This window comes from Mycteria americana, chromosome 2 (assembly GCF_035582795.1).
Source record: "Mycteria americana isolate JAX WOST 10 ecotype Jacksonville Zoo and Gardens chromosome 2, USCA_MyAme_1.0, whole genome shotgun sequence".
Classification (NCBI taxonomy): domain Eukaryota; kingdom Metazoa; phylum Chordata; class Aves; order Ciconiiformes; family Ciconiidae; genus Mycteria; species Mycteria americana.
The window spans coordinates 28,521,831-28,544,945 of NC_134366.1; the positions used below are offsets into that span (position 1 = coordinate 28,521,831).

Consider the following 23,115-nt stretch of genomic DNA (forward strand, 5'->3'; position numbering starts at 1 on the left):
TTGATGAGAATCACCCTCTTCCATATTTACACTAATACTACCACAAACATACACAATCATTCTAATCTAGCAACTGGCCTTGGTCACTCTCCCTCATCACACACAGCATCATAAGTTACAAGTGTTCTGCATCAACATCTGTCCAGGGCACTGTCTCCTGTTTCAGCTGCCCTAATAACTGGTTTTTGTTAGCCCAACATGCTTCAGCATATTCTCACCTCAGCAAAAGCACAGTCGTTCCTTTTGCATGACAGAATCCAAGTAAAAGAAATTCACAGTGATCTGAAATGGAAAGCAATCTACGCAGAACTCAGCATCATAGGAATGTTTGCAAGCAAGATGTGGACCAGCTCACCAAGCAGGGAACCACACAACTGCAAGGAGAGCTGGCACAGAATGCAGACCAAAAAGACCTTCCTGCCAGACCTCCCTAACAGTAAGCTAAGTATTTCTCCTAGGAAAATATAATCAGATGGCATTTGGCATACCTACCCAAAGGCTTAGGACAAGAAGCACTGTAAGAGAACCTGACAACTACTAAGCAGGTACTTCTATTACATTCAGTCTGATCAGTCAGAACACAGTCAGCCTTGAGACAAATACATTTATTTTCTAAAAACAGTTCTCATCCTCAGAGTCGAACATCACAATTACATTTTGCAAAAGTGTAACCCTACACTAAGTAGCAGTTACTGCATTCCTTTGTCTAATAACACCTAAGCTAAGAAAAAGAAATGTTATTAACACTAATCAACAAATTCTTCTCAGATCCTACAGGCTCATTCAGTATGCAGAGCTACAGAATACACACTAGTGAAACTAGACAGTTGTGCTGAGTCTACCCCACACAATGGTGAAGCAGAACAAAATTTGCTAGCTAGCAGAGACAGCAAATCTCAAGCAAAACTATTAACATTCATCTTCACTCTATCACAATTATAAATCTCTGGGCAATTCCCCGGCCGGCTTCTGCACCATGATAAGTGGAAGCCTCACTTCCCCCAAGTGCATCAAAGCTAACAGACCTACTTTATTGGGCAATTACCTGCTAGCTTTGATCCTACTTTCAAAGTCCCAAAGCACATGCAGCTGGCTTGTTCGTAAGACAGTTCTCACACAAGGTGATTCCCAATAAACCATACTTTTGCACACAAACTGATTGGGGACCAACACACAGTTATCAATTACATACACACAGAAAAATGCTTGTCCAATTTGTCCAATGCTTCCAAGTAGGTACAGAAACAAAGGTGGCAATAGTATATATCTTAAGGAAAACTGCTACAAGAATTTCCAAGACTAGCTGATTAATGCTATGTAAAAAAATATTTAGACTGTGTACTTCTACAATTTTCTTACTTAAAGACTTGGAAAACAGAAGGACCATAAAACTAGCCCGATACTAAAGTAAAAATAGCTAGGCATTGTCATTGCTCAGCAAAATTGTTTAACAAAAGGAAAAAGCATCATACTGTGACCCATACTATCCACTCCAAACCTTAAGCACGTATCAGAAGATGCAGTTAAGAACAAACTGAACTATTAGTTTGTAGTCAGCCTCTGGACTAGGACAAGGATGCAATTGCTGTCAATCCTACAACAAAACATGATGCACTACACTACAGCGAGAAACTGAACCTGAAAACCAACTCTTTGTGAAAGACAGAAATGTCTCTTTCACTTTTCATGTTGCTATCAGAAAAAGCTCAGCTCTCCAATTCCTTTCTCTACCTATCTATCATAGAGAGCTACACTACTCTGCATCAGTCCATCTTCTTCCTCAAAGTAATATTCCCTATTGTCTCATAGCTACTCTACAACACCTTTTTACTCAGATGATCTTCAGGAGTGTGATCCAAAAACACACAAGCAAGCTACTTTGCTATGGCCATTATGCAATATTAACATATCCCAATGTATCTCAGCAAACTAGAGCTCACCACTCACTTGAAGAAATGCAATAATTATACATAAGATATATTAGGGATTCTTCAATAAAAAAATTTCCAAATGAGCTATTAATGAGAATGGTCAAATGACATTTCCATCAACTCATGGGTATTTTTCAAAAATACCCCCCTCCTGCTCACCATAGATGGATGGGATGACAGATGCTAACACTCTTACTTTGTTCTCCCTTTTGCTTCCTTACACCTTTTGGAAATGGAGGCATATCTAAGCATTATGAATGTCAACCTGCTAAAATATATTTGGTGGCTACCTCAGCCCAGTTCATAGACTTTCTCTTTTGATTCTCCCAGGGCTTGTTCTGTTACAACAGTACTACTGTACAACCAGTGCATTGACCATAAGCTCAAGACATCAACTGCCTCATGTTCATCTTCTGAAAGCAGCCATCCCAGTGCTAGCAATTCGTCTTCTAGAGCTAAACTTCAGGCTTACATCTAGCAGGAAAATAGTAATCTCACCCAAAGAAGCAAAGGATAGGAAAATTCTCCAGTGTAACAACAAGATCAAAAGTAGTTCCTGGAGGAAGTAGAAGATTAGATACCTGTTATCACTCAAAAATTGTCAGGGAGAAGTGGCAGACTATTAGGGCAGCATGAATTTTACCTGGCACTCAATGTTATTAGCATAAAACATGTATTTGGACCAGGATTAAGCAATGGGTAAGCCACAATTAAGACAGAAGGCTATTTAACACCATGGTTCTCACAAGGTGGCACCTTCAGGAAGCATCGTCTCACAGCTATGCAGAGCACCAGTGAGCTCTGGGAGAGCCATCGCTGAATGCAACATCCAAACTACTAATGAGCCTCTCCAAGGTCCCCGTGCTCATGGTGCTCAAGGTTCCCAACAGCCCACAGCTCAACAGAGACAATCACTTCTGGTTTCACCTGGCTCCTCGCTCCAGCACCCAACACCCAAATGCTCACTCTGCCCCTGGCCCAGCACAAAGCAGCTTTTACAGCCTAAATGATCAGGTGCTTCTACCAAGACAAGTCACAAACAAAAGATTCAAAACAATAGATATGATGCTGCACTACCAGGGAACTTCTTGAGAGTCCTGCACTGCTCCTGATGCTATGCAGTGCACACAGCAACCTAAAAAGAAGTGTCCCATGCTTCATCTGACACCTTCATAAATTACAGAACCAAGACAGCAAACAATGGCAGGAATAGACAGCCTGAACAGTGTTACAAAAGGTTTCTCCATAATTTTCCCTCCCCGATGTCAACGCAATGGAAGTTATACTGTGACACAAGGTCCCAGTGAGTGAGCAGGATCATTTGCAGCAATAAACAAAAACCTGCTGCCCTTTGAAGGAAGCAAACCTAGAGCAGTGCCATACAGGGGTATTGTAACAGAATGATCTGGTCTTAGATAACTACTAATTCTGTGTTAAGGAAAAAAAAAATTATATGGATATGCAATCAGTGCCTATAAACTTGTGGAAAGATCTGTCTCAAGTTGTTGCTAGAGTAACTGTTGTTTGTGACTTCATGCTTGTGAAGGAGCAAGTGAAAGAAATGCGCTGGAGAAAAGTTCCTATACATTACATGTCTTGACTAATAATTGCGTGACAGGAATTATGTAGGAAAAACTGACAGGTAAATGTATTTTGTTTCGGTGTTGTGTTTTCTTCTTTGAACACAGAAGTTCAATTTTCAAGATCCTATTTATAATCAAATCTATCTATTCAACTCTATTCAAAATGCTACACCTCAGCAGCTCAGAGAACTGGGAAGGGTGTGGGAGTGGGCATGAATCCCTATGTGTGCACGGATCCAATTCTACAACCTTAAAAAGAACAAAAGACAACTGCACAATGGAAACAGCATCACACACACACGAAGCAAACTTATTAAAGGCTATAAATGATGGAACTCAAAATCTTAAGTCTTGCGGTCAGGAACCTTTCCTTATAGCTAACAAAAATAACAGCAGCATTCCAACACATACTTGGGCAAATAATAACACTGTGCTACTTGAAACAATAAGAGAAAAAAAAGCATAGGTTCTTTTTTTCTTTTCTTTTTTGGCTGTACAGCACTCAGCACAGTGTAGTACTGGGTCATGGGGAGCGTGCGCATGTTCTGTGACAGCTGAAAGAGTCACAGTAACTATCCACCTTTCCCTGATAAACATGCTAGTCAACCTCTGAGTATGGAAAATCTGGACTTTCAAATAACAAAGTATCTCCCTCTCCCTTGAAGATTTTTACCTGTCATCTCAAAATATATATGCCAAAATGTGAGTTTGCAAACATGCTCTCTTTTGCCTGCAAGCAACAGTATTACTGTTTGTCCAACTCCCACCATATGGGTTTCAGTTTTAAATTATATCACCTCGCTGAAAACAGGGCAATTACAAAGAAAAGGCAGTTTAACATTTTCTTTTACAATTCTTCGGTATTAACAATAAACAAATGCTTGGTGCTTAAATATCAGCAGATTACACAGTTGCCACAGGCAACTGTGGGCGTGTGACCTTCATTCTTCGTAAGGACCTGAGCAGAAACTTGAAGCTATCAAAGAGGGTACCTGGAAATAATTTGCAGTTTCACGTGGGAATATCAAATAATCCAATGAAGACCTAAATCATTTATGTAAGGCAGTGACTGTAACACTAAAGGTTTATCTGCTAGTGACTTGCCGCAACTCAGTCAGAATTGTTAAAGAGTTCACAATAATTCTTCATAATTTGCAAAAGTTGTAAGATACCTGACAACAATAATTAAAAACTTCTCATCTCCTTAAGAAACTGCAGAAACCTTTCCAGCATTTGAATACATTTTAATTAGAAACTATTCTGATTTTAGCTTGAATGATTTTGGCTTCTTATCTGTGAGCCTATTTTATTACATATATTTACATAAAGCAATAACTGTTTCATTAAAACATTAAATTTACTTCTGCTGCATAGCCCTTAATATTTTTATGAGATCATTTGATTGCAGTGGAAATGATGATGATGTCAAACAGAGCAATCTGATTTAAATACAGGAATTTAAAAAAAAATCCTAAGATTACTTTCAGGCAGGCATGTTCAGCAGAGAGGAAAACAGAAGTAAATAAATTTTATGTGCCAAGAAAAGGATTTCCATTTTCTTTGGGGGCCTTGTGGTTAAACTAAAACCTAAAAATCCCGGATTAACCAAACAGGGAGCAGAGTTTAAGACACTAGAGAAATTTTAGCACTATTCTTTCAATGTCTCACTAACCAGGAGTTCTTCCATTTCATTCCTTGGACACTTGGGTTGATGTCAGCACCCTGACACCACCAAACGAATTCAGAGCAGTACATCTGCCGTCCCACAGTATGCTACTGGTATCAGATGACAATGTAGCTCCCTTTTTGTCATCAACTGTCAAAAATGTAGTAAAATTCCAAAAATTTCTTTCTGATCAGTTGATCAAGCCCTTTGAAATGCAAAAAAGTAATGCTTTGCCTCATGAAAACGCTGAGTGATCAATTAATGGTTACTCCTCACAGCTTTCACAACCCATGCCAGCCCAGGAAGGCTTTGAACAGTGAACAGAAAAGCCAGGAGACCTCACACTAGTTTCCATTATATATCGCTTTGTTTAATCAAACTGTGGGTCACACACAACACAAAGTATCCCCAGGCTTTCAAAGCCACAAAAGAATTGTAGACACATATTCTGTATAAAACTTTCTAAAAACACTGAAGGAAAACAGTGTATTTGACAGTGTCTTTTTTTGCACACTTTGCTAAGCTCCTTCCATGATTTTCAAAAGTTCAGTGCCCTCTTTTCCTCCTTCACTCCCTACCTATCCACAAGAAAAAGGGAAAAAGCTGGTTTACTATCCTTAACTTGTCAATGGCACACAGAATAAAGAACTATTAAGTTCTATTTTAATTATACAGTATTTGGGTTGAATGTTCACACACTTGAGAATTAAGTATTCTGGTTTGGGCTATTCTCATAACTGAGATGCTCAATCTACCGGTTACATGTAATGGAACACCAAAAGCAAACTGCAAGAGGTTTACAGTCACTATAATTTTTCTTTACTGTGAGAAAAAAAGAGAAGCCCAAAACTTTTGTAGTACAACATTCACAATGCACAAAAGACTGAACCCACTGCTTCACACCAGTCAGCGTTGAAAGAAAAGATACAGACCAAGTAACTGATTTGGACATGTGAACAGAGTAAAAGCAATTGTAGAAAGTTTGTTGTTGCCATGTTTTTCTTCCTTTCGAACAGCATCAACATGGGACTAATTCATGATCTTTACAAAGTAGTTTCCAGTTAGACTGACACACAATGGCAAGCAGCGTTAGACAGGTGAAGTGACAGGAAGGAGGAAGGCTGACTTGATGTCAGTGACAAAAACTATTTTAATGGAAATGTGAAATTATTCAAAAATTTCTTTCCCTAAACACGTGAAGATTTCTCTAGTCAGATTCAGACTGCACAATGGGCTGAGAGCAGGAATCAGCCAGACACAGTATTTTCACATATCGTGTTTTTTCTAATAGCTTCTCATAGTAGGTGCCTCACTTAAAGGTTTCTTCTGCCAAAGATCTGTTAAATCACTGATGTTCCATCAAACAGTAGTTGTCAAACATGATAAAGACCTACAATAATAAAATACGTGACCAAGAGGTTTTAGTAGCCGAGCATCCAGGGAAGAGTGGAAATAGGTCATACTTCCAAGGCACAGAAAGATGACAATAATAACAAACAGCCTGCTGTTTGCTCAGTAATACTAATTTTCAGACCTCTTTTCTTCTATCCTAAAATCAGACCTATGTATCAGGTCATGCGATGGATGGATGTGACAGGGAAGTCACGTAACAAAGGATAGATGATAATGCTCGACTGCTACTGCAGAACACACCTTTCAATTAAGTCCTTTAAGCAGGGAGCTTCCCACCCTGCTACTGATACAGTACAACATCCTACCACACACCAGACCAGAGACTCAACTAAGAAGCTGTAGTGGGCACCTGGCATAAAAGAACTGCAGAAAAACCGTAAAGCAGCACCACAAACACACAAAAGTAGGAAGAAGCATTAAGGCAGGAGACGTCACTTCTCAGTGTAGGAAACCACACGTGCACACGTTTGAACACAGACCTCCAAACTAGAGTTGCGTGCACAGACGTAAAATCTTTGTCATGATCCTGCTGACGGCCTTTTATGTTTTGGAGATGTTACGTACATTTTGATTAACACCTATCAGTCTTTGATGAAAGATGTAGTCAGATGCCGCTCAAGCTACTCTAACACTGAATAATTTGCTCTAATTTATTCCTTAAAAAACTATTCTAATTTACTGCTTTACTTAGATGAAGTGGGCACATTTGCTAACTTCCCGGAATTAAATATCCATTGACTGAGGCAAAAACCCAAAACCCCAAATAAGTGATGGTTCTATTGGCTGAGAGAGTTCAGGGAAGTTGGGATACGAAACAGCAACTTAAATATGAAGAGAATTAGAATTTCTTCCTCCTACTGGCTAGATGATTGGCATTTGGCTCAGGATCATCCTTTTGAAAGCATCTTCCCCTGTTGACTAAGTGCACTTTCAGGCAGTATGCAAACACTATCAGGAAGAAGGTAGAAAAATGTGTGCCCTTCTATGACTCCATATTCTGAAATCTAGAGACATTTTTTCCAGTACACAATGTCAGAAAGAAAAACAAAGAACAGAGAGTGCTAGTTGTTGTTCTCTCCTCATCTCCTTGCAAAGCCAGCACTAAAAAAAGACTCCAACCTGCCAACGAACCTTCTTTGAACCTTCCATTTCCTGATAAGTTTAAACTTATCCTCTCAGATAGAAATGAAGCTCGGCTCCAGGAAAGAAGATTTTTAAATCTTCAGTGAATAAAGATCAGGTAGTATTCACCTAGAGAAACTGAAATATGTGAAAAGATAAATACAAAATTGTGTGTGAAACTGGAAAAATCTGTGGTCAATGGTATTTTATACAACAATGTGAATTCCAGTAAATCAATTTCAATTACGAAGGAAGTACCAACAAGATTACAGCGTCACAAATGGAGAGAGAGAAAGAATAATCTTTATTGGGGAAATAACAAATGGAATTCAAATACATCAAATCACTCTTCCCGTCCTTGTCCTAAAGTTTTCAGTTTAAGAAAAATTTGTTCAACTATATCAGAAATATTCAGACTTTGATCCGCTACACTTCCCTCCCTGTGCAGTTCCACAACTGCTCAGAAATGTTATGTTTTAAATTTGCTCAACAGCTGTTTAGCTCAACAGTCAAGGTTTTAATACTCCAGAACACTAATTACGTGAAAGCATCTGAAGGAGAGGGAAAAAACCGCCAGCTTCTATCTATTTATAAGGTTGGCTAATAGCTATGGTCATCTAGCTACACAACACCTTCTTCTGTATTCTAGCTTTGGAATTAAGGTTGCTCTTTGCAATGCTTCAATTGCCCTAATCATCAAGGACATAAAAATCATAGTTGTAAAAAGCACATGTATTACTCTTCTGATAGGTCCCCATAATTGCAAAAATAGCCTTTAAAAGCCTTGAAATTTTTATACTGATGAGAATTTTTTTAAAAACTAGACTTTAAGAGTTTGAGGGTGTATTATCTTCACATGGGATTGATTTACGGTGGGACCTTAAGATCGGAAAAAGATTAAAGACCACATGCTAATACTCTTCAAGTAAAACTATTTTCTTAGTACTTCTGTTTTGAACGGAAGACATAATCAAGTTCCAGCTATATAATTTGTGGCTAATCTCAATATAACCTAACGATAGTTCTACAGGTAACCACAACTCTAGGATTATCGTTGCTGGCTTACCAAAACTTAGACCTTAGCAGGTCAATTTAATTCTGTATTCTGGCAGCTTTTAGAAAACAAGATATACTGGTCAAAAAGCATTTAATGTGCTTTAAAAAGGTCAGTTTCTAAGGTCAGTTTCTTCAATTTACAACATATCATTAACCAGTTGCCTCCCTGATCAGTCTGTTTTGCTGTCAGACATTCCTGTCCCCAATACCTCAGAGAGGTGCTGGAGCAGTACATTCTTTATCTGCTTTCTGTGAAGCACTGCACTTCACAAAAAAGGTGATTCTACATGTCTGAATAAAGACACATGTTTGTGCGTTTCTCTCCACATTACATAAAATTTAATTAATCTAGCAGTATGTGATAAGATACCATGTTAACATCTTTTTTCACTATTTGCACCAATTTTTAATCAAAGAGAAGTAGTAATAATTCCAACAGCACTAATATGGCTGGGAAGTCTTCAACTGTCATAAGGACAGTTTGTGGAGCAAGAATTAACAGTTTCAAGAATTAACAGTTTCAAAATTTTCACCTAAAATATTAACAGTAAGAATGCCAAAAATTTGGAAAGACTAAGGAGACAAGACAGGCTCATATGAAAATCTGAAACATCTACTGAAAACAAGAGGCTATCTGGACACCAGTTTACTGAGAGCTTAGGTGAGAACCAAAATTGTCTCACCTTCCCAGCTTCCACAGCAAACACTGCGGTATAACTATGCCCTACCTAAAACCAAATGAAGCTCTAACTGATAGCAAGCCCCAGATCCTCCAAAAAGCCTACATCTAAATTCAGTAAACTCAAGCAATGATGCTTGAGAAGGAACACAAACTGTCAGGCATAAGAAAGGCTGCTGCGGGGACAAAAACACTCTCTATCCCACAGACAGAAGATGTGGAGAGTAAAGAAAATGCGTCACTTAAGAATGGAAACATATTTTAGAATAACTACAGCAGTCACAAGTTGCAGTGGTACTATTTATTATAATAAACTCAGATTGGGTAAGTTTTCCAAATATGATATCTGGGTTAAAAAAAAACCACAATCACAACTCCCATAAAAGGTCTCAGGTGCCTGTTCCAAGAGGGATATAAACCTCCCTTCGGCTCTGGTCCAAAGCCTTTGAGATTGGGTTTCCTGCTGAAGAGATGAGCAAAGCACCAACATTGTTTATGCTAACATGGGCTGGCTGGTAGGGAGCAAGACTGAGGTGCTGTGGAGGTCATAGTCATAAAGGCAACAGTAACCTAAAACACAAATGCATGAAACCTCTTTGTAGCTAGGTTTTTCATTTTGACCTTTATACATTTTAATATGGATAATTCATAAAATGCCATAGTGCTTAACAATTCATACGTGCATCAATAATTCAAAAACTACCAAGCTAAGAAAAAAACCATAAGGATTACTGCATCGCATGCAAGGTTCCATCATCCTCGCCACTAAGGTCACTCCCCTTTACTCTCCCACGTTTCTAAAGGAGAAAAAAGCCTCAGGGAGTTAGGATTTCACCAGCTGCCTGACTCCTACAGGCTAAGACTGCAGTGATCTTCTGTGTGTGGTGCTGAGCTAGAATTGATCAGCACTGTTAGAAAAACACGTAGGGACCAGCTAGGCTAATCAAGGCAAATACAACCATAAGCTTGCCTAAAACAAGAGGCAGTCACTCCTCCTACAGCAAAGTCAGTTCACATTTGAATACATAAATAAGCCAATCAGAGACACATCTTTTAAAAAACAAAAACAACACAACACTAAACCATTTGCAAGGTCAGGCTGACTTTTTATTCCTGCTTCCATGGAAAATTCACATCAAAGTTTTCCTTCAAAAATGCTCCTATCAGTCCAGGTACTGGGCTATATATAGACAAAATGGGATATAAGATTCTCAAAGAGTTTAGCATAAATATGTAAGAGAAAAATGATGACAAAGTTTTCTTGGTGTTTCAGTTCCATTTTTTACTTTCTCTTCTGAACATTTAAACTGACTGTTGCCCACTGGCATTTAAATAACTAGTGGGTACATTAGTTGACCAATTAGTTCTATGACAATCTCACAATTTTGCCTATGCAAAACTTACACTTACAACCCTATGGCTACACTCTTGCACCATGCCTCTTATGTTTAGGGAAAAAGCCCTAGCACCTCTATGGTTATCCCATCATGAGCCAAGCATGAAGGGTTGTCAACGAATGAACCGCCTGATCCACAGAAAACACCATAGACCTAATTTTGGTAAAAAACAATTCCTTCTCATTTCTCTGCTGAGCAGTGGAAAACGCAAAAGTATCTATAAATGCAAGGCACTAAATAGTCCTATGGTTGTAATACGAGACAACCCTTCACAGGTTTCCAGCTTAAGGTATTTCTATGCTCAATGTTACATTAGAGCATGCCATCCACATAACTCTTTATGCTGCTTTGCTGTGAACTATATTAGGGAACTGCTCTCACTTAAAGCAAACAAAACCAATTTATATTAAAAAAAAAAAAGCCGGGCTAATTTTGCCAAGTCAGTTACCCACTCTAATTCACCCTGGCACCGTTACATTACCCTAGTATTGCTACTGAATGTTTAGTGATATCCAAGTTGAATCACAGCTTCAGGGTTACCACTGAATTAAAAACACAGTGACCTGGTGGTTCAGGAAACAAACAGGTACCTCTCCACGCCAACCAGACCAACAGAACAGCTATGTGAATTCAGCCCTGGCATCAGAGCAGAGCAACAATCAGTCCAGTATCAGGAAGGCAAAAAAGGCAAAGAACCAGTCCCAGAGGCCTGATCCAGCCTAGTCTAGGACTCAAAAAAAGAATCAATAACCTCCTAAAACTATGGAAGTAGTGATGATAGTAAGAAGATTTAAAAATTATTTTAAAAAGGTTTGGCTGGGCATAAGCCTGCCAATCTCAGTGCTCTCCCTACAAATAAAACGTGTGTTTGTAAACTTCACTTTGCTCGGCCTCTGAGGGTCAGATCCATTAGCACGGTCCACTACCTCAGTCACAGCATGATGCAAAAACCAATCCATCTACGAGCAAAACAGCACATGCGATTTAAGTTTTTTAGGATTCCAGAAGTTCCACCATGGTGCACATCCAGAACCAGCACCCTGGCTGAACATGTACAGACATTTCAGACACACTGACCAGGCTTCCCCACTCCAGCCCAGCAACCGTACATGCAACACGTCTAATGTGCATTGGCGGAAGTGTATTAAGCATCAAGCACAGCAACCCTCTGAAACCGTGGCAGGTGGAGGTATCATTCATGCAAAATGCACAAACTATGCTAGCAACAGAGAATCCGGATCTCCCCCCTCCCAGCTGAGAGCCCTAATTGCTAGCAACTGCATCGGGTTCTGGCCCACTCCCCTGTCCCCCCAGTGTCCCTGCCTGAAATAGAGATGCAAGCCTTGCTGTTTGAAGATCCTCCTGGGAGTTCCCTATCTTTTTATTTCCCACTGGCTGACTTAGATGCTCCCTAGTCAGCATGCTGGCTGTTGCGATACCTGTTCCTGGACACCTCAGATAGGTTTCCTAATTCTACTTCGAAAGGCAAGTGCGTAAAATTTAGGCATGGAGATGTTGATCTAGAGAACACCAAAAAGTTTTCTTAGCCTAAATTCCAGGCTCTATTTTTCACATGGCCAAGAGTAAGCCAGTGAGTAAGGCAGATCTTCAAGGAGACCCCAAGAGTGAGCTTACTGATAAGCACAGAAACAGCTCTTGCAGGCTGCCTAGGCATGGAAGACATCAGAAGCGTATGAATCCAGCAGCTGAGGTTAAGCACCTCACAAGTATCCAACAAGAGGAAGTTGATCAGGCTTGAGACAAGCTCTGTTTCTTCTGTTTCTCCTCTAAATGTACATAGTTTGGTGTACATGCATGCATTTCTCCGCTCTCTCTCAAATGTTTCTTTTTTTCCGTCTTTAGAGAAAAATAAAAATGCTGACAACCCACTCCTTATGAGCAATTTCATCCTTTAACACACTGGGTTTTGTGCAGGCCAAGTAACATTTTTGGTAAAGAATATAATTGCAATTGCACATTTCTAAGGTATTGTAAATAGCACAAAATTATTTTAAAATGTTATGAAAAATGCATTTGCAGTGTTCCTTTAAGTGTTTTAACAAAGCTTCAGTTGAAATTGCTTTATTCCAAAGCAAAGTATTTTTATAAGGACCTCTTTATTTCCCTGCAAATGACTGAGATACAGATACTTTCCAGAAAGAGAATGCACCAGAAAATACACAACGTTATGTTGTACTAGCCAGTTACCTAGCACCATAAAACATCAGCTGCTCTGTTTCTGAAGATTGTGTCGTAGCTGAAGCAAAACAGCACAATTAGCAGAGTCACAGTAGTGCCCAGAGGCCTTATGCAAGTTTAGGTTTGGCACCATCCAAACATACAGGCTTTATTCAGCACAGTCAAGCCATTCTATAGCCAAAGCAGCAGCAACTCCACAGATCAAAAGCAAAAGTGAAGCTAAAATCAAGCAGCATATTCATGCCATCTTCCAGGAAATACGGTATCACATACCTCCTTGTCATACTCCTTGGACAACATAGATAAATAAAATAGATATTGGCCTAAACAAGCTGGTCAGAAGACACATTGTTATCATTCAGGGCTGTAAGCTTGTCTACATTACAGGACCAGGAGGAGTGCCTTTAACGTGTTGTTTGAAGCACAATTGGAAGAGCTTCTCTAACCTCCTGGGACACAAAGCTGCATAGAAAGAGGAATTCATTTCCCGATGTGATAAGATCCAGATAACTTAAAATACTTTTCAGTGGACATCACAACAGACGAGACGCACATGAGGATGTACACGTAACTGTTGGGTCCAGCCACACTCTCCCAGAGCTATACATGAAGCTAGGTCACCCTGCAATTCCTCTTACAGGGACACCACAATGGAAAAAAGCAAGTTTCAAAAACTTGTTAAAACCACTGGCAGTTGCAACATGTGATCCCACCAGTACCTCTCTAACATATTAAAGACATAAATCAACCTCTTTCACCACCTCCTCTCACCCTCACCTTGCTCTGATAAAGAAAGGGGGGGAAAATAGTAGTATAAAGAAACAGGTAAACTCAACTAAGACAAAAAAAAACAGTGTAATAAAGTTCCTTTTCAGGGTAACTCGGTGTTCACTGCAGAAGAGAGACGTATGGACTTTTTCCACAAGACAGTCGCTCCACGAGTGGCTTCCCTGGGATTATTCTTGCCAGTGGGCCCCGTAACTCGCTGTGCACCTTGTGGGATTAGGAGTCACACAGTCCCCTAAGGGTAAACGTCATGAGCAAATACTTGTGCAGTAAAAGAAACCAAATGAAACTAAACACATAAACAATGGTGGGGAGGACAGGGAAAGGGAGTAAATGATTTGCTTTCTCCTCTGTTTCAATAGCAGTCATCATGCATGCTACTTTGTACTTAGAAAAAGTTTGAAGTTATCAGCACTCATACAAATTCAGTATCCCTTTATCAGGCAAATTCTGGACTCTTAAGAAGTCAAGGTACAGTAATAAGTCATAAGCAGTATAAATACACGTTTTTTCTGAGGGGAAAGTGGAAAGAAGAGTCTCATGATACCTAAGGTATTTAAGAATTTACACACTTATGTGCAGTTCCAAAATGTAACTACACATCAGCAAGCACCACTGGACCTGTACAGACTAGCAATAGCACCTTCCACGTGGATCTTACATGGTGCTATCACATCCAAAAAAAATACCATGGTGCCATTAGGTGTCATGTGGTCACAAACTCAGTGATGCTGTCACAAACTCAGTGACAACTGAGTCACAAACTCAGTGATGCTTCAGGAAAACAGAGATTCCTCTCTCCTTACTCACCAACCACTTTCCCCCCACAATTTTGATCTCAGTGAGTGGCTGGAGCCTGTCCATAAGGGACTCCACTCCTTTCATGGACACAGCAGCCCATCATGATGCTAGGATCCCTCACCTGTTCCTTTCTGAGGGCCCACAGAATCCACATGCAATGCAATGCAATTCTTCTCTACCATTTTGCTGGAGGAAGGGAAGAATGGCATCAACAAAGGCAAGAAGAGTGAATTCAGCTGTTCCCAGGCACATCCCACCCTACTGCTAGCACACAGGAGAGGAGCACAGGAGAAGGAGCTGGATGATGCAGAAAGGAACACGCTGGGTATGCATGACAGCAAAATAACGGACATGGCATGGTTGCACCAGCATCTAATAGTTTTGGCATTGTTTTGAATCATGTTAATGTAGAATTGCATTGCCATGGTGTTTGTATTTCAGCCGTTGCTTATCCAGACCTCATTAATTCACATCGCCCAGTGCAGGCATTGGATCATTTCTGCACACAAAAAGACCCATAGAGCCAGGACCAGCAGCATCAATCCTTCACAGAAATCCAATTAATTCAGTCAAGGTGATACATCTTGCAGGACTGGGGCGTTCACTGGGAAATGTCTGACTATATTAACACCAAGACATACAAGGATCCTGTGATGGGGACTAACTATTTTTGATATGACAAGGTTTAGGATTTTAAAGGTAAATATGGCAGTAACTGGAAAGAACATGTAACTCCACTGATACAGCTTCCATAGCAAACAGTTCCAGAAAAATACAAGCAGAAAGAGAATAAAAAATTGTTAAATATACCAAAACTGCATAACATATTTTCTTTACCTTGCATTAGAAACATCCCAAATATCGTAATGTAAGTAAAGTCAGCAACAAATCTCTTTGTGTTACCTTATTGATATATTTCTGACAGTCAGGAACTTGTTCTTCAAAAGACTTATGCATGCACTTAAATTCAAGCATGCAAGGAGTCCCACCAGGTACTGACGTAAGGGTCATGCCTTCACTTGAACAGTCATTTTACAACTAGCTTTTATAGCATGTGATATTTGTGTTCATTTTGTTCATAAGACAATAATTTTTAAATAACTTACACATTCTAGGTAATGGAGACAACTCATATGTGCCCAATGGATAAAAGTTCACACATGCACTGAGAAACAATTACATTAGAGAGACATACCAAAGTATTTAAAAATCATCTCCTATATCAGTACTGTGCAGTTCAATACAAGTATCAAAATTTATTCACATGCTATCCATAGCAGAGATGAAGTTTAATGGGGTACAAGTGCTTCCATGCTAAGCCCACAGCTTTTACACAGTTTCTAAGCTTTAATTTATCTACTGAAATTATTCAAATTTGGAATTTTCTTTAATACAATTTTTAACTGGTTTGAGTATAGCTTATTGGTTATGAAATATGAAGTTTAAAAATATTACATATACTAGCTCCTATTATGAATATCGGTCTCTGACCTTATGTTGAACGGACAAAGTAGCACAGTGGCAAAGGCAAAATCAACTATGGAAGGAAGTCTCACTGAGAAGTATCTTAGAACTTCCCACTGAAAATAAGTTTATATTTTACCAAGCAGTAGGACTTCAAAAAGATAGCAAGTCACACTTTGCACATGCATGATACAACAGCTATGCCCAGAACTGCTTGGTCCAGTATCTGGACCAAGAGTAGCTTACATTCACTCAACAGGCACAGTTAATTTTGCTGTAAAATACACACCGGGTGAATGGCAAGGGGCATTAGCTAGACTATGTAACTTATCTTTAGAAGTATCTGGCTAAAGGGCAGAAAAAACATTGTGATTGCATTGTTAAACACTCAAAATGAAGAAATAAAGCATGACACACTATATAAAACATCATTATTGCTCTGTACGTGCATTACCGTACAGAGATGTTCCACATAGCCTGTTTTCTGTGCAATTCAGAAAAAGAAGCCAGTACCTATGATGGAAATTTAGTTACCAATGGGGTAAAAATCTACCGGAACATCTCACCTGCAGTTTTTACTGGCAATTTGTGCAAATATAATTTACAGTGCAGTTTTCACAAAACACTTTCAGAAAACTTTTTCAAAGATTCAGAAAAGACACTGATGTGCAATATACATTGTTTAAAACATTGTATAAATTGTAAGACACTGAGTAACGTACAATGAAGAAAATTAAATGGCACTGTAATGGACATTAAAGATTCCATGCATAAAAGCTTTGCCCATTTCTTGATACCCGAGTGTTTAACTATGCAGCCTTAACAGTATCCCGTTTGGGTTTTCCTTTTGACAGACTGAATTCCTAGAGTCTGCTTAAAATGTCAACACTTGAAATCTTGCAAGCGAAGAACAATTACATTCAATCCCACAGACTCATATGCCTAAAAGGGTGTAATTAAAAAATTAAAAGAAGCGGTCATGCAGGATACTGGCAAGGAAAAGGTACTGAAGGGATTTTAGAAAAATCATTCAACTCACCAGTCCATTGTTTGGCTGAGGTGAAAAAGGCAAACATTACTGAGATGCATCAGTGAGGAAGTTAGAACACAAATCAAGGCCCGTGCCTGCAAGCACATGTGAATAACTTCAGGCCCAGAAGCTCTTTACGTGGCAAAGTTATTCATATGTATGCTTGCAGAACCTGAGCTGAGGCATTACCGTTAAGAGTACAAAATGCTTACATTTTGCCACTGACTTCAATAAAAATAGAAATTAATCTGTGTTTAACAGCAACTATCTCACCTCAAGAAGATAAAAACCCTTCAAGTCTCACAAGGTAACTTAATAATTAATCCATTCTAGCTGCTACCAGCTCTACTTTTTTTTTTTAAAAAAACATAAAACACATGCAAGCCTGCAGAAGCTATGTGAGGGCTGTAAACCCTGCAGTACAAAGTGCTGTATCTCTGTCTTGCAATGCACCAAGAATGCTTATGACACTAGTGACAAGCCATTATTCTTTTTATCAGGTATCTCTCTGCCAAGCTTGACGTAATCGGAAACATACTACATTCAATTCAGTTTCTCCTTAAGCGTTGAGTCTTTTCAACATATGCTTGTAAAGATTTTAGTGATCTGAACTGTGTAATAAGCCAAGCCAAAAGAAGAAGGACCCCATGCAAACATGTAGCATGGAGCACACATGTATAACACTAACTACATAGGCAACATCTTTTAACTGTACGTGAGTAGTACGGATTCAAATGCAATGCGGATTAAGAACTGCTGCTTGGAGAGGAAAGGTAAGTAGATGGCTCATAAATTCAGTGAGTGGAAGACTTTTGAGTCTTTTAACACCAAGAATTTGGTAAGATGTAACTGATGTGCTGTGTGTACGGAGCAGTGGGCAATCAAAAAAGAAAAGCTAGACAGGACAGCTAAGATTTATAAATAATAAACATACTAGTTGGAGATGACTGTTTCATATACCCCAGCAGAGGACTCATACCTTGCCCAACCCATTAGAACAGTATGCATTTCAGATAACCTAAGTTCTTAGTGAGGAAGGTGTTGACAGGAGCAGCTCTGTCAGGGACCCATTGAAATAAAGGAGCATACAACTTTGGCCACACTCAGCACACGTGCTGCTTTGCGTTGTTTGGGGAAGTTTTGTTTCCTGATGTTTTCTCGACACAAGTTTCATCACTGAGTTCAAAAAAAGCAGGATGTGGCCCAATTTTTTTTTAAAGTCTCAGTATTCAAAAAAGAAACTTAATGAAAGCCTAGTAGTAAGTTTTGAAACACCAACACTACACATAAATTTATCTGCCATTAGAAGTGGAATACCTATTTTTATACAGCCTTGATCCAGCTAATGGCTAATTTTTTTTTTCTGGGGTGGAAGTGTGTTATTAAACAATTGATAAAAGTATTTCAATTTATGTATCCTTCTGAAACAGCAGAAAAGCCTAACTAACAGGTATCAATCTGACAGGAGAGCACAGATATGTGAAACCAGTTGGAAATTATAATCAAAAGTGAAAACAGAAGGTAAAAACAGGTATATGGAGAAAATGGGAGAAAAAGCAAAAAGGGACTACCACGCTAAGGCCTGCAAGTGGGGCAGGGCCAACATCAGTGCCCGCTCTGGGCACGGCGAGCCCGACAAGGTCCTGACCTGCCAGCTGCTGTCCCAAGGACCCACCGCATTCCCTCGTCCAAAAATAAGTGTGCATATAACCTGTGCGTATGTATGGTTTTATGCATCTATATACCGTGTGTGCATGCCGGGGTGCTTACTGAGGCACAGCTGGGCCTAACAGCGCTCGGCGGAGCCGCGGCCGGGCCGGGGCGCGGGTGCCCGGCGGGGCGATGCGCGGGCCGCGGCGGCGGGCCGGCCGCACCGGTGAGGGCCGCAACGAGCCGCGGCGGCGCCGGCACGGCGGGACCGGCCACCTCCCACCTCCCCGGCACCGGGAGGCGGCCGCGCAGTGTCACGCAGATGGTGCATTACAAGCAGAGAGCAGGCCCGCTCCCCGGGGCTGGCAGGTGGGGATCCCCGCCGCGCCGCCTCTGTCCCCGCCGGCGGCGAACCCCGCCGGCCGGGGGGGCCGCCCCCGCCGCGGGCGCTCGGCAGCCCTGCAGCCCACTCCCCTCCTCCCCGGGGCCGGCGGCGAGGGGCCGCGGAGCCGCGATGAGGAGGAGGAGGAGGAGGAGGCGCCAAGCGCCGAGTTTCGCCAAGGACAGGCCCGAGGTCAAACCCGGCAGCCGCCCGCCTCCCGCCGCGGCCCCTTCCCCGCCGCCAACGGCCGCGCTGGCGCGCGCCGAGAGCCCGCCGCCCGCGCCGCCGCCGCCCGCGCCGCCTCCCCGCCCGCCGCCGGCGGTGACTTACCTTGGCAGCCATGCTGTGCCCGGCGCGGCCACCCCCTTCCCGTCCCTTCCCTTCCCTCCCCTCCCCTCCCCTCCCTTCCGACCGCGGCAGGCAGCTTCCCCGCCTGCGCACCAGCCCGCCAGCGCCGGCCGTCACCGCTCTCCCAGGCGCGGACGGGGCGCTCGGCGCCGCCAGCCCATTGGCTGCACCCCGGCCGGCCCGGCTGCAGCCCGCGTGATCGCCCGGCACCGCACGGCCCGGCACGGTCCCGCGGGGGCGGCGTGGTCCGCGCTGAGCGCTGAGCGAGGCGAGGCGGCGGGAGATGCGGCCTCGGGCACCGGCGGGCCGCGGGCGTTTCGGGCCGGGCACGGCCTTACCCCGGGGGGTCTAGTTTATCTCAGGTTTTCTGCTCAGGTTACGGCTGATGGCCTAGCAGCCTCCGAGTCGCCTCGGAGGGACTCCGGGCTCCGAGGGGCCCTGCAGCCCCTCCGGCCGCTGGCGAGAGTCCTGAGTGACCACCACCGATTAGTGTGACTCGTGCTGTTAACCCGAAGAAATGCCTCCAGCGTGTTCGGAGGATGCCGGGGCAAGCAGCGGAAGGGTGCCAAATGCCTTCGCAGCAGCCATGCTGGTGTCGTGCCTCTCAGCAAACCCTCCTCTCCTGCTTAGAGCTGTTTTCTTCCCCACGAGTCAGACTGCTCTTTGAGGGATGTTTCATCCGGTTGCTGTATCCCAAGGCTTCATTCTGGGATGTCCCGAGAACGAGCCGTGCTTTCCACCAAGTTTTGTTAATGCCATCTTAGTTCCTAAGTCAGCATCAACGTGACACGTAAGCAGCCCCACTAGAGCCCACGGCTGTACCCAGGATGACCACAAGTATGGCACGCTCGGCCTCACAGACAGTTTGTAGACTGTCTACAGACAGCCTGTCTGGGCATGTTTGGCAGCATACCATTTGGCATGCAGGCCCGCGGCTGCGACGAGGGCAATCACCAGCCCTGCCGATGCCCGCTCTGGCTGGCCTTGGGGCTTCTGGCTCCTGGGGGGATTTTAGGCTGGCCTGAGGTTGGTAGTGCAGACAGGGAACTTGTCACGTGCATGTAGCTAAAGGTTGCATATAAGAGTAGCTTCGGGGTGAGGTTTTGTGTTTATAACTGGGTATCAAGTTAGTCATAGCTTTGAGGTGAATCTTCCAGCACTTACCCTAAAGTGAGTTTTGTAAAGATACTATAAAAGGCAGAGGACCTCAAAGCCAGATTTATTACAATATAAACCAGAACAAGTAACTAATTAATTGTCTTAGAGGGAGACAGTAGAGAAATTAAAAGGATTTATAAATGCATCTGCCCTTTCCAGCTATATATCTTTGCAGGATGGCTCTTTTTATGTTTGTTTTCAGTCCAATGAATTAATGACTTTCTGGTTTTCAGCAAATTATACACAGTCTCCTCTGTGTCCCTCGGAAGTTTCTTTCATCACCTGTGAGGCCTGGCAGCATATCTGCATCCTTCGCTTCTCAGCAGACTTCCAGCCGCTGCCTCTTGTAAACCCTTCCCACTTGCTGGATTCTCTTCCTTTTCTACCTGCCCCGCATCTGTGTGCCCGCTGCATGTGCTCGGCTGTTCTGTGAGACAGCACAGCCTTTCTCTTCTTGCTGCGTCTCCCTGACCTAGAAAACAGCAGTTAGAGCAAAGCAGACTTGCAGCCTTCTTCCAACCACACCTTTTCAAATGAACACAAAAACTGGATTATGTCGTGCCTATCTGCAAACAACTAGATAAGTGAATACTGTCACCTTGTCAAAATGAATAGATAACAGCAGTCCATTTATAAACAATAAAAAACAATCTCAATTTATTTTAATATTACCACTAAGAAGATAAAAATTACAGAGAGAAAATAGCATAACAATTGTCTTAGAATACAAATACGACATTCTGTGACTATACAGAAGTCAGGATATTTAGATGTGAGGCTGAAAGGTCTGTCCTATTGAGCTTTATTTTTGTGAAAACAGGCTTCAATGGGATTTTTTTTCCATATTAAGACTGCTAAGAAAATTCCTACAGTTCTCACGTTATACTGCCACATGTCTTGAGCCAATTGCCAAGGAAAAACAAGCAAAAAACCTGCCCATGTTTCAAGTAGACTGGTGGTGAAATTCAGAGAGATAAATATAAAAGCATGACCCTGGAAAGCCTCATTCAACTGCTCCCTAAATGCAACAGCACCTGAGCTCTTCTAGAACTTAGAATCATAGAATTATAGAATAGTTTGAGTTGGAAGGGACCTTTAAAGGTCATCTAGTCCCGTCCACCCTGACCTTGAACGTTTCCAGGGATGGGACACCTACCACCTCTCTGGGCAACCTGTTCCAGTGTTTCACCACCCTCATCATAAAAAATTTATTCCTTATATCTAGTCTGAATCTACCCATCAGGTTGGACGGGGCTCTGAGCAACCTGATCTAGCTGAAGATGTCCCTGCTTATTGCAGGGGGCTGAACTAGATGACCTTTAAAGTTCCCTTCCTATATTTAGTATGAATCTACTTCATCTCCCAGCCTTCAAGAGCTCCAGGTGCCTCACGTCCTGAGCATGCCTTCAGCAGTGCCTTGGTCCCGACAAGACTGGAAGGCTATTGCCTAGCTTACGTGAAAACGTGAGTGCAATCAGCATAAAGGGTTTGGCCTGGCAGGTCTCTGACTGTATCCAACACGCACGTACAGGCCCAAGCTCCTTACCATCATAGACAAGGCAGTGAAGGCTAATGTTCACTTTTAAAATGGCATGCGGTATGACTGTAGTAGATTACAGCACTCTCTTTGGCTACATAAGCAACTTGTTTTCAAAATCCTCTGTTGACTGAGGTTAGATTCAGGCCCATGTGTCATACTCCTTTCAGTATGTTTTAACCACAAAGCCATGGACTGCTCTGGGGAATAGAGGAACATTTTTCATTCTTTCTAGTGAAGCTGTGTCATTGTGCAGAGGGGAATCCAAGATCAGCTGGGCTGGAGAGAAGCATGACTCTTCTGTGTGGTAAAATGCAATAGGATGAGGGTAAAATTGTGAGTCAGTTTTCATTACAAAACGTATAAGCATTTCTTGGAGAAGTTAGGAGATTGTGTCTCCTCAACCAACAGCTTTTTTTGTGTCTTACATGTAACACTCACAAAGCAGCACACAATCATTCTAGGGCTCCCCTCTGCAATGAGAAATGACTTGGAGTCAGCTGCTTCTTGTGTCCTCTTCTGATACAGAGCATCTTGAGTTTGTACATATGGGGACAGGTTTTGCAGGAAGAGCTGTAGCTTGTTTCCAAAATAAGTCACAGCCTAGTATCTGGACATTGTCCTTGAGGTGAAAATTAGGCTTTGATTGTTTTCATGTAGAAGAGAGAATGAGAGCTGATTCACTACTTGGTGTTTTAACTATTAGGGTATTGTATGGCAGGGCAACCGTATCTCAGTAGGCGCATATGGTCTTTGCTGAGCTTATTATAGATTACCCTGGGGAGACTGACAGCCTGGGGCTCATGATTTTTTAGACTTGGTAAAGGACTGATAAAGGATCAACATTTTTCCTATTGACTAGTGTAAGGCAGAGCTCAGTGTGCTAGCTATTTTGGATCTTATTCTGACATTC

General features: G+C 42.0%; 1 protein-coding gene across 2 annotated transcripts in view; it reads right to left on the minus strand.

Annotated features, from left to right (window-relative positions):
• SLC25A13 (solute carrier family 25 member 13) overlaps positions 1 to 19,535 on the minus strand; it is a 102,668-nt gene extending 83,133 nt beyond the window's left edge. The window contains exons 1-2 of one of the 2 annotated variants that reach the window (XM_075492860.1): positions 19,490 to 19,518; positions 17,137 to 17,151 (exon numbers count right to left, since the gene is read on the minus strand). In XM_075492860.1, coding sequence (XP_075348975.1) covers positions 17,137 to 17,151; positions 19,490 to 19,501 — 27 coding nt within the window. In that variant the 5' untranslated portion in view covers positions 19,502 to 19,518. Of the gene's footprint in view, positions 1 to 17,136; positions 17,152 to 19,489 lie in introns of both variants that reach the window. The other variant, XM_075492861.1, reaches the window with a different exon arrangement.
• Between the last annotated feature and the right edge of the window lie 3,580 nt (positions 19,536 to 23,115).